We start from the raw sequence: 11645 nt of genomic DNA, 5'->3' as shown, positions 1-11645 counted from the left end.
TACAGATTTTGCGCTCAACAGGTTTTAACTTATTAACGCTCAGTGACTCTTCACCGCCGGGTGGCTTCATTTTAATCACCGCACCGCCCGGTTACCGACTCCTATAGACTCCTCCACTAGGTGTCGCATCCGCTGTGCGTGCCGTGCCACAAACCGAGCGCCCTCCTCCTCCGGGGCGCAGGGTGGAGTGGGGGTGTCCTCTCGTCTCTGTCGCCTCCGATTGGCCGCCGGTGACGGGGTTCGGTGCGGTGCGAACCGGGAACAGGAACGGAGGGCGGGGGCTGCGGTCAAACCCACCGCGACCGAAGAGGCTCCAGGAGCGCGAGCGAAGGGAGGGAGGAGAGAACCGCAGCCCGCTGCAGCGACGCAGCCCCGCGCACAGCCTGCATGGGCCACTCGCTTAGCTAGCATTAGCATCGCCCGCTCCTGCCGCCGAGCACCCCCGGCTCGTTGGATCCGTGTTTTTATCCTCCCCGGTCCCCCCCCCTTCCTCCCCGCCCGGCGCCAAGATGATGAAGTTTCGGTTCCGCCGGCAGGGAACCGACCCGCAGAGGGAGAAGATCAAACAGGAGCTGTTCGCCTTCAACAAGGTAAAGTAACGGGACAAGAGGAGAGAGAGAGGGACGGAGGGAGAGAGTGTTTCTTCCTCTTTATCTCCTCTTCTTTATTCTTCTTCTCCTCTTCCTCACAAACTAAACACAGCATTTCCTCTGATAACAGGAGCAGGACTGAAGTTAAGAAGCAGCAGGAGCGTTTGTTTCTGTGCAAACACAAAGTAGCTTCAGTGCTGGAGTGCGACGTGCAGGGGGCTTTGTTACTGTGTGTGTCTGTCTGTCTGTCTGTCTGTGTGTGTGTGTGTGTGTGTTAGTGAGTGTGTGAGAGTTGTTAATTGGCCCGTTAATCAGCTTCCACAAAAAACGAGGCCCACGTCCACAGTGAACCGTGGAGACCGTCTGTGGTTAATCACCAGCAGCTGCTTGTGTCAGTGGGATGCTTCACGTGCGACTTGTGGATATTGGTCAAAATGGCTGTCAGTGCTTCTCCTGAAGAGACTGCTGAGGCGGTGCACCCATCAACAATCAATAAGTATCAAGTCCCCGGAAGCCAAGTGGTCTCTGCTCGTAAAGAACAGTTTAAAACATCTTTTAAACTTAAAGCGTCACCATGCTCCACTCTTGAGCTCCCCCTGCAGGTGGGATAGCTAAGTACAGCTGTAGTCCTGTGCATTTGTTGACAAGCAGGAAGTCAAGATTGGTCTCTGATGATAAACTAGAGAATGGACAACTTACACAGCCCAACGTCAAGCAAGCACAACAGGACAATACACTTTCTTGTCCAATAACAACATGGCCAGTGGCTAGTTGTCTCTTTAGCTAGCTGTTAGCCCCTAGCCCTGGTTGCTAGCATGTGACGTACAACATAGAGCAGAGTTGCGTAGTTTCAGGTTTCCAGGGAGTGCTGTGGTTTCGTCCCATTATAAGTTTGTGTAACATCAAATGATTCTGCAGGTGTCTTTTGAAGGTATACAACTACCTAGTGTTGCTTTAAAAGAATCAATAAAGTGACATTGTGTTAATATTGACTGATGTGATTTTCATATCCAGCCCTAGGAGCTACACCAGCCCTGCTAAAGCTCAGAGGTATTTTCCTCAGACCTCCACATTGTTTCAGTGTTTGAGGATCTGTGGTCGAAACCCCACGAGTGTCAGGTTTCATACAACTCAACTCTGCCATCACATCCATATGGATATTAACCAGTTCATGTATAGTAAACCTCAGCTTCCTGAGGCTTGTGTTAACATTCACACGCACGCCCTTCCCGTTGGGCCTGTGTTCACGTCTGGTTTAGGAGCTCTTGGCCTCCGCAAAGTTCAGATCCACTTCTCAGGAGGAGTCCTGGAAGTAGGATGCAGCAGCCATTTGTCTCAGGAACGTATATCTGTAATTGTTTTGTATCAGCTGCTTGTGTAGTGTTTAGGAGGAGCTGCAGCATCACACTGTGTCGAGTTGAGCATCTCGGTGGCCTTGAACCCAGGTTAGATGAGGCGGCTGTCAGTCTGCACACGGTGTCACTCACAAAGTAGAACACAGTGTTTGTTCGATGATGAAAGCCACTATTTGTTTTGCACAGAAGGCAACACAACATAATCTCTACTCATGTTCTCAGTTTAAACACAAGATGTATCTGTCATGATTGAAGAACCTTGTTTGTCATGTTTGGACTAATGAGTCTTTATAAAACTTAAGAGTTTTGTCCAGATTGTGTTTATGGTCAGACAAACACTCATTTCCTGTCCCACACGACAAAAAGACCACAAAGTCTCACACTTCATAAACTGGAACCAACACATTTTCTGCATTTCTGCACAAAGAAAAAGAGCGAAGCCGAATGTCCATGAACAATTTGCTGCAGTGTGACAACACACGTACACACACACTTGGCACCAGCTGCCACAACAATCAGAGGTGGTCTCTCACCAGGAGTGCTCCTTTGATGGTTGTGTCAGTGTGTGTGTGTTTGTTTGTAAGTACCCTGGTACTGCCGAGAAACTGAGGTTAATGTTTTACATCATATCTCAGTGCCAAGCTCATTCCCAGATTTGTTTGTGACAGAAAACGCTCAGTGGTCCGTGGCCACAAAACTCAGAAGTCCACTCGACCCTCTAAACAAAGGTTCAGTCATCTCCCTCCGTGGTTTCACTGAGTTTTTCCTCTGAAGAGCAAAATGCTTTTCCGAGCTGTCTCGTCTTCTCCCCGCGTGGGCAGAGGGGGAAAACTGTGAATTCATGTGAATCTCATTTAAGATAATAAAAACAATGCTGCTGCCATTAGTGCTTTTTAGGAACTTTTATTAAGGGCGCGCTCCCTTTCAGACGCCTCACTGACATCACAGTCTGCAGCAGCACACACAGACGTGGGAGATTGAATTTAAAACGATTGTCTTGTAACTGCTGTTAATGTCTCTTTCATCTCTTTGTCTCTCCCACTCTTTTCCTCTGCCTGTCTGTCTCCAACAGACTGTGGAGCATGGCTTTCCCCATCAGCCCAGTGCTTTGGCCTTTGACCCCAAACTGCAACTTATGGCCATTGGAACAAAGTCAGGAGCCATCAAAGTGTATCCTTTTCTTTTTGACATTGTCGCATCCACAGCTCTGCAGTGCAGTTACGGTGCCGCCTCCTGCTCCTGGTTCTCTCAGTGATTCATGCATCTGTCATCCTCTTGTGATTTCTCGTAAGATTTTGTCCCCTGTGCATGTTTAAGGATGAGAAACCGCAGCTGTCATTGTGATTCAAATAACACCACGTCTACATAAAGGTTCCACACTCTCGTTCTATTTCAGTCGCGCTGAGCTGGAAGGTGGGTGCTGCGTTTCCTATTTTCTTACAGCGCTGTTGGATTTTCTTGCTCAAAGCTATTTTTGTAATGTTGAGGAAAAAAGTGACGGTCTGTATCTGCGGCAGAGCTGTTACGTTAACATCCGCTCAGTGGAGTGTGTGCTGTGTGTGTGTCTGTCTGCACCACTGAAGAGGACTGATCTGCCTTTCACTACTAAACTGACTATATTTACGAATTTTGCCTGTTATTCTAATTCTATTATAATAGGTTATGATTGCATTATCCGTTAAGTTGTTATTTGTTTAACTAAATGTCTGATATCTAGGAATATGGTGCCATTTCTTTAGTACAGAAATCTGAATGAATGATCAGACACTTTATACGTTTCATGAAGAGAAATCTGAGCTGAACTTTGAACAACTATCCAAACTGTCTTTTTTAAAACTTTCATATTTTGCGGTGTGACCTACAGTAGTTACTGGAGTAATGTTAGCACAGGGTTTCTCTTTGCAGGGGATATTTTAAGTGCACTCAATTTCTGGTGGTTTTGATATTATGGTCAAAATAAGGGTTTGTTTACAATTAAGTGATCATCTGACTGTTGCTGTTGATGCTGCCCTTCATTACTCAGCTGCAGTGTTGTTACCATAACTTCACGGGATGAGTTTAATGTCATAGTTAATTGACCTCCCGTCCAGAACTATGAAAATCAAACCAAGACCCTCAAACCGTGGAGCGACAGACATACCATATATGCATTTTTCTAGTTCGTGGTCAGTTGGAATCTAACCCTCAACCCTGGTGGTGACGATGCAAGGCTCTGTCCGTTTTAGCAAAACAGGATGAGTTGGAACGTGTAAAGCTGTTCTGGGTATGAGTAGTGGTTTGGCTCATGGTCTGCACGAGGACAAAGCTGTAATTTGACTCTGCATGTCAGTCAAAAAGTGAAATGTTGATATAGCGGCAGTGGCCGCAAATAAAACGATGCATGGGAAACTCAATCATTTGAGTTCTTTATGAAACTGTAGCTCATCAGTAGACAGCAGCGGAGCTTCACGTCGCCAAGGACGCATTCACACAGATAAAGGAATGAAGCCTGATGTGTCTTTAGACCACTTCTGAGTGATCAGATCTCCAGTGCGTCTTGGGTCTATTCCCACCTGCACTTAAAGCCGTCCACTTGAGAACAGATCACCAGATGGGTGTTAACGCCACGTCTGAACGGGGCCATGATTATAACGATGGTTCTGTAATTAGAGCAGCAGCCTAACATCAGCATGTTGACGTGTTGTGGTTTGCCCAGTGTTGGGCCCCCCCCCCCCCCGTTTACTGATGGAGCAGGTGAGCCTCAGCTCAGACCATTGTCATCCTTAGATAATGTCAAAGCCTGTGTGTACACTTTAAAGGAAGCAGTGTTTTTTTTTACTATTTTGCTTTCAAATTTTTGCTTCACATGTTTTAGGTTTGTCTCGCATGTTTCGTCTGTGAGGTGAAGTGGAAAGCAGGCGAAGGGATTGATCAACACAGACATGCCAGGGTTTTGGATTTTAGTGAATGTTCGTACAAACTGTGATTGTTTAACCAGTTTGCGGACATTATAAGTAGGAAGGGAGGCTGACAATGCAACATGGTTAAGTGTAAAATCCACATCACAGGAGCACTGATATCCTCCAGACCTGAGTGAACTTACTTGTGTGGTGGAGACGCCAGAAAACATCACATTATTATTTCTGTCAAAACGAAAAGCAAAAATGTACTTTCCGTCTATGATCATCATAATATCCTTTTTACTTCTGTGCTTCTGGCTGTGTGGGTGTGTGTTTGTATGTGTCAGTGTGTGCGCGCGCAGATGCATCACACTGGTGAATCTACTGTCTGAGATGCAGCTTTCCGAGAGAGGGAAAGAGAGAGAGAGACTGGTGGTACCAGGCGCTTGCACCTCAGAGAGAGAGAGAGAGAGAGAGATGGATAGATGTAGGGAGGGAGGAGGGGAGAGATGGCAATAACAGAGGCAGTAAAGACAGGGGAGTGTGAAAGAGACAGAGGAGGAGGGGGGGGGGGGGGCACATAGCTTCACTAACATGGGTATATCAACATAATGACTGATACTGCAACATCCTACCTTTTTTCTTTTTTTTTAACAAAGTCCCAGCTGCTGGTGGAATTTCTGGAAAGTCAGCATGTGCTTTATGCCCACAGGGAAAAAACCTGGAAAGTTTTCAAAGAACAAGTCATTTAGCAGGAATTTGACTGAATGCAGGATCCTGTCTCACACGTTAGGTGCATTAGAGCAGTTGGTCTCCACCACGTATATTATTTTTATTTAATATTAACTGTTTTTGATTCAAAAATGTCCCAATTTAGTATTTCTTTACCTTTGCAAGACATCGAATATCATTTAGGTTAAACTAGAGCAACAACAATTCTCAATTAATTCATTAGACTGTTGATTAATCATGAGATACTTCTTAAAGCCAAATATTTTATGGTTTCGTTTAATTCTCATTTGTGAAAATTGGGTTGTTTATTTTTTAAGACATCTGATGTCACCTGACCTATGGTAAATCCTCACATTCGAAAAGAGGGAACCACAGTTTCTTTTGCTTGATCGATTCATTTATCACCTGATAGCCTCACCTCTGATGTCAGGGCTTCAGTAGATGACTGACGGTGACAGATTTCATCGCAATTTTTGTTCTGAGGTCAAAAGCCTTCATTTTGAACAAATATTTGTGTGTGTGTGTGGCTGCACATTCCCTGATAATCTCACAGACTGCCTGACTTCGGTTTGACCTAGACGAGCTTCCCAGCATACCTGTGTACAGCAAAACTCACACACTCACTCACACACGCACACACAGCCTTCCAGCCCTTACAGCCAGATGTGTAGTTCGAGTCTCACACCATGATGCCAGAGCAGTGGTGCACAGTGTGAGTGTTGAGCGGAGTACAAAGTCTGGCTGGGTAGGTGTAGAGCTGTAGTGACTCAGTTACAAAGGAGAAGTGGAATTTTGCTAAATGTTTTGAGAGTTTATGTTCTGGGAGTTTATGTATGAACTTCTGATTTTATGTATTTTTTTCACATGTGCTCGGTTTCAGCCTCTCGCTCGAGTTTCTCACTTGTTCTTTCCTTTTCTCTTTCTCTCTCTCTGTGTGTTTATAAAAGCAGAGTCATATTACACCCTGAGACTTTTCTGCTTCAACCACAGACTGGGGCTCAGCAGAGGGAAGGGGACGATGTGGCGTGGAGTTTTATTGTGTGTGTGTGTGTGTGTGTTTGTGTGTGTCGACAGAGATGATGTGGGGGTGGTGGGGCGATCTGAAAGAGTCTGTCTCCTGTCAGGGAATGCATGTTGCATTGCCCTGGGTTAACCCTCCGTGTGTGTGTCTGTGCATGTGTGTGTGTGTGTGTCTGTGAGAGAGAGAGAGATTGGGTGAGTAAGAGCTTTGTTGCTGAGTCTAGTCTTAATAAAGGGAGCTTTTGAATTGGTTTCCAAGACGACCAGTGCAGTTGCCTGGGATGAGAAAGTGCTTGAAGACCGGAGGGTTTTAAAAGTCTGCCGCTCAGCACACAGAGTTTCTTGATAGAAACGAGTCAGCTCTCTGGAAAAAGGTCAGAGAAAAATACTGCTGAGCACAAACATCTGAACCAGAGTTACTACTCGCTTAACTCTAAACCTAAACTTAACATATCGCACATTAAAATGTTCATTTGCACAGATTTAAGTCCCCACCCACCACATGAGTAATATCTGGACCACACACACACTTGATGTAAAATAATGTGAAACTACGGGCTTTGCTTTTATCCAGTACGCGCTGAGTCACACTGAAACTTTGTGACCATGAATCTTCAGTATCGGTGAGCCAACAGCCAAGCTAATATTTACACACAAGCACACACACGCACACACACACTGCAGAGCTTTGATCTGTGTATTTGTGGGTGTGCTCCAGCTGTCAGTTCTCCGTCTGTCTGTGTGACATCCTGTTGCACACAAACACACACTCTCTCTGTGATTTTCCCGTCAAGCCGAAAATGTTGTGTTGTTCTTGTTTGCATCTCTTCAGATTTCAGCCGCGGTCGACCTGTTTTGTCATCGCTGTGGTCGAGCAGAGTTTTCTAATGTCATCGGGTTTCACTGCCCCGGTGTGTGATTCATGCTCTCCTGCAGGGCGGGACCATAGACAGTTTACATAGTTTGGTGACCTGTGAACCGAGTTGACCGTGTCAGCTGCTGCAGCTTATCGTGAAGGAATCTGGAATTGTTTACCGATGCTCGGAGTCAACACCATTATTATAGTTAGTGGTGAAAACAGTGAATTCCCCATGTGCTCGTTGGTACCAGTCAGTGAACTTCAGCCTTTCCTGTCATTCCCACAAACATTTCCAGCTTTTCATTTGTCACATTAACGTTTTTCATGTGCAGACTGTGGTTTGTGTTACAGGCTAATCTGTTGCCTCCTATAAATATCACTTTATATAATCTTTTCTTCTACGTGTCGAAATAAGGCAGCATTTAATAGCAAGGTTACGAGCAAATCATTGCAACGCAGCCTGTGGCATTCCTCCCACTCTTCACCTCTTCTTTTTTTTATTCCTCCTCTCACCCACACACTGCCTTCACTTATTTGCCATATAAAGTAATTTATCCAACACTGCATGCTACACTATTTTTAGTCCTCTACTCTGTCTTTTTCTCAGTCCTCCTGTCATGTTTGTTTTTGTTTTCCTCCTCAACTGTCCCCGTCTAGCTTTGTGTTGTTTTTTTTAGTTTTCCATTCGTCCTCCCGTCACTCTGTCCCCTGGTTGTAGCCTGATCCTCATTGATATTCCTGCAGACTGTCAGGCTCTTTAAATCAGCCTCCTCCTCCTTCTGTCCTCTCCATCTCACTCACACACCCTCCTCTTTCCCTCTCTTTGGTCCAGGCCCCCCCCCCCCCCCCCCGACTGACCCACACTCACCCGCCCAGTTGGGCAACAAGTTGGAGAGGACGTCTGTCTGTCTGCTGAGATTAAGGGTGGGGGCTCTTGGCGAGTTGGACAGAGCGGAGAGTTTGTTAAATGAGAGTTTAGGAGAACCCAAAAGAAAACATTCTTCTGAACTGGTGGCTCAGCGTTGAATGATCGAGGCCTAAAGTGTTGAAAGAGTGAGAGAGCGTGAGACTGAATAAAAGAAGAGGAAGTGAAGGAGAAGTATAGAGTAATGATGCTGTTGATATTGCTCCATTTAAAACCCCCTTGGTCAGTTGTTTTCAAATAAGATCCATGGCCCTTTAAATACAATATACGGCTTCACAACTGGATTCATTAACTTTAGGGAAGGTAATACAGTGGTAATTGTTTAGTTGTAGTTTGTTGTGTGCTTCGTAGCTGACCTGCCAGTCATGTACTTGTAGTTTGACTGCTGCCGTGTCGGGGGGGGTGACCATGCATTGAGTGGGACAGAAAGAGGAGTGTGGGAGGTGGAGAGGTACTAGCTGAGGGAGAGGATGCAAATGAGACCGGATTGTTTCTCTAGTGGGTGGGTGGAGTTGTTTGGCTTGTCCTGTTGTAGACTGCCTTTTGCCAGACATGTGAAGAGCTTGTAAATATTCGTGTGTGTGTTTGTGTTGGGGAGGAAAGAGAGTTGGAGAAAATGATTGCACGAGATCCCTCAGATGATAAGACTGGAAACTCTCAAACCACTTTTATAAACTATTATTTTAACCTTTTCTCTGGGCTAAAATGTCTTATTGTCTTTCTTTGTGGAACTTGTACATTCATCCTTGGGTTTAGCGATATATCCTTCCTTCCTGTCAATTCTTGTCTTCACACACACACACGAGCACACACAAATCCCTGTGTGTGTGTGTTAAGGGTGTGCTGGCTGTTGTCTGTGTGTCCGCATGGAGGACAATGCCTTCTGTTTGTCTGTATTCAGACCGTGAAATCGCTTTATCCTTGCTAACGCTCTCTCTCTCTGCATCAGCGGGCAATTGCACTGTGTGTGTGTGTGTGTGTGTGTGACTATGAGTGTGTGTGTGAGAGAGTGATTATGAGTTACTGTAGGCCTTCATTGTTTGCATTTCAGGGATCTCTGGTGAGCGATGAGACACATCTTTGTCATACAATCAGAACATGCAGGTGGATGAATGGTTTCCTATGTACGAGTGTAACATTCAGCAGGTTGCTCAGAGATTCAAGTCTCCTTTCATGTAGAGTTATTATTTTTCTCCAGAAAGTGAAAGCTTGAGTATGGGCTTCTTGCTTTATTCTTTTAAATAAGTTAATCTTCAATTTGAGCATTTTGTTTTTGGGGAGTCTCTTGAACTCCTGTAGCCTTCAGTGTTACCGACGTGTGTGTCTGTGTCTGTCTCATGTATTTTGAAGGAGACTCATCAGCCCTTCGATGTTTGTCAGAAGTGTAACCAGAATAACTAAAGAAGGGAACCGGCTAAAGCCCAGTTAATGTCAGTTGGTTGAATCTCTACTTCGTTCCAGACTGAAATATGAAGTTGACGTTTCTGTTGATTTAAGTTCAGACTTAGTTTGTTCAATAGCTTGATTAGTGACTAAATTAACTTAGATCCTGACATGATATTTGAGGTATTTGCAGCGTTAGACGGGAAGAGTGACTCATATGTTTTCTGCCCACTACTATTGAGGACCAGTATGATGACCAGTGAACAGATTGAGTGGGGCAGGGCGCTTAATTCAGTGGACACACACACACACACACACACACACACACACACACACACACACACACACACACACACACACACACACACACACACACACACACACACACATGCGTGTCACCCCTAGTTAGGAGTTGATGACATCATCACTGGGAATCCCACCACCAGCTGTCCTCTGACATCCCCACGACCAGGAATTGTGTGTGTGTTTCTGTGTGTTTGTGTTTGTCATATGTGAGCCATGTGCCACATTTGAACTCCTAAGTTTTTCTTACTCTTTCACTTCCTTGTCTCACACATTTAATTTGTCTTCCCTTTAATTTACAGTACAAACCTCCGCTGTGCGTTGCAGCTCCTCTGACTGCCAGACATATGTATTTGGGGTCTGTGGACTGTAATGGGAGACGGTGGTGGCCTGGTTCCTGTCAAAGGTGCTGCAGACCAGCCAAGTGTCAAGGCTCTGACAGTCTTAAATAGTCATTAGTGGTTTTATTTTTTCCCTACATGCTGACAGCTTTCTTTGCACAGCCAGCTTAAATGAGGAGGAACTGCTGCGGCCATTATTACATAGCTGGGACACAGCTACAAACCACCACTGCCCATCTGTTGTCAGTCCCTCAGATCTTTTTCACTCGGCTGTGAGTTTTCTCTTTTCTTTTAAGACGGTTCAACTCAAGTCATGTTCTGTAGCCTGTACAAGACCACTGATCAGGCCCATTCGATTCTGATGGCAAGAGGGAAAGTACCTTGTCACGTTGGAGGATGGATGACAGGATATTTTTGAGACATTTTCCAGAGGGGCTGTATCTAAAGACACAAATGGCAGAGTCCATTGCTCTGCACATTTTCTGGAACTTTTCCTGCCAGCCCCTGTGGACAGAAAATGTCCGAGCAGCAGCAGAAAATGGTCTGAAAAATTCACTGTGACCTATTGAGTGTGGTAATGGCGTTTCTAACATGCAAAAGTAAAACAAAGAATAGAAATGTCAAGATGAAAAGAGGTGTCATACATATAGAAGACGCAGGCAACAACACATTACAACATGTGTAAGTCCTGTTCTACCTCCTGCTGCTCTACCCGGGCACCAACCCGTCGTTTAAATGTGTCAGACATTTCCTGTTGTTTTACGACCTGGACAATCTCTCGCTGCTAATCTGCTTTTGACTGAATCTACTGGGCTTGCATGGAAGACGTGAGTTTTATCTATCTTCCCATTTACCTCTGCAAGAAAACAAATAAAGCACATTTTCCCAAAATGTCCATCTGTTCCCGTCAGGCGGTAGAATATTTAACTTATTTCTCTAACGGTGGTTTATTTGATTCGTCTCTCTCATATCTTTGTTTTTCTTTTTGCCTCTGAGGCCATTATCTGGACTTGTGGTTCATGACCCATGAGTCAATGCTCTCAGCCACCTCCAGCTGTCTGAGGCATGTATTATTGCGGCAAATAAAACCCAGCAGCAGGAAGTGACAACACTGAAAGAATGCTGGTATAACACTCAGCTGGGCCTCCAGGGGATCAGGACAGGGAGGGATTCAAGTTTAGGGGGAAAAAGGTTCAAATGAACGTGGAGAATGGTGCTGAAGGCAGATCTCTGACTTCTGTTCAGATTTTCTGGGAAG

The 11645-nt window shown here is 45.2% G+C and overlaps 1 protein-coding gene across 2 annotated transcripts in view; it reads left to right on the top strand.

Annotated features, from left to right (window-relative positions):
• The first annotated feature begins 250 nt into the window (after positions 1-250).
• Positions 251-11645, top strand: part of llgl1 (LLGL scribble cell polarity complex component 1) — a 28838-nt gene continuing 17443 nt past the window's right edge. Inside the window, exons 1-2 of one of the 2 annotated variants that reach the window (XM_062407708.1) lie at positions 251-590; positions 3018-3115. In XM_062407708.1, the coding sequence (XP_062263692.1) occupies positions 510-590; positions 3018-3115 (179 nt within the window). In that variant the 5' untranslated portion in view covers positions 251-509. The remainder of the gene's footprint in view (positions 591-3017; positions 3116-11645) is intronic. The other variant, XM_062407707.1, reaches the window with a different exon arrangement.

This window comes from Platichthys flesus, chromosome 16, assembly GCF_949316205.1.
Source record: "Platichthys flesus chromosome 16, fPlaFle2.1, whole genome shotgun sequence".
Lineage (NCBI taxonomy): Eukaryota > Metazoa > Chordata > Actinopteri > Pleuronectiformes > Pleuronectidae > Platichthys > Platichthys flesus.
The sequence above is the reverse complement of the archived record's forward strand: the minus strand, read 5'-3'. Positions and strand labels throughout refer to the sequence as shown.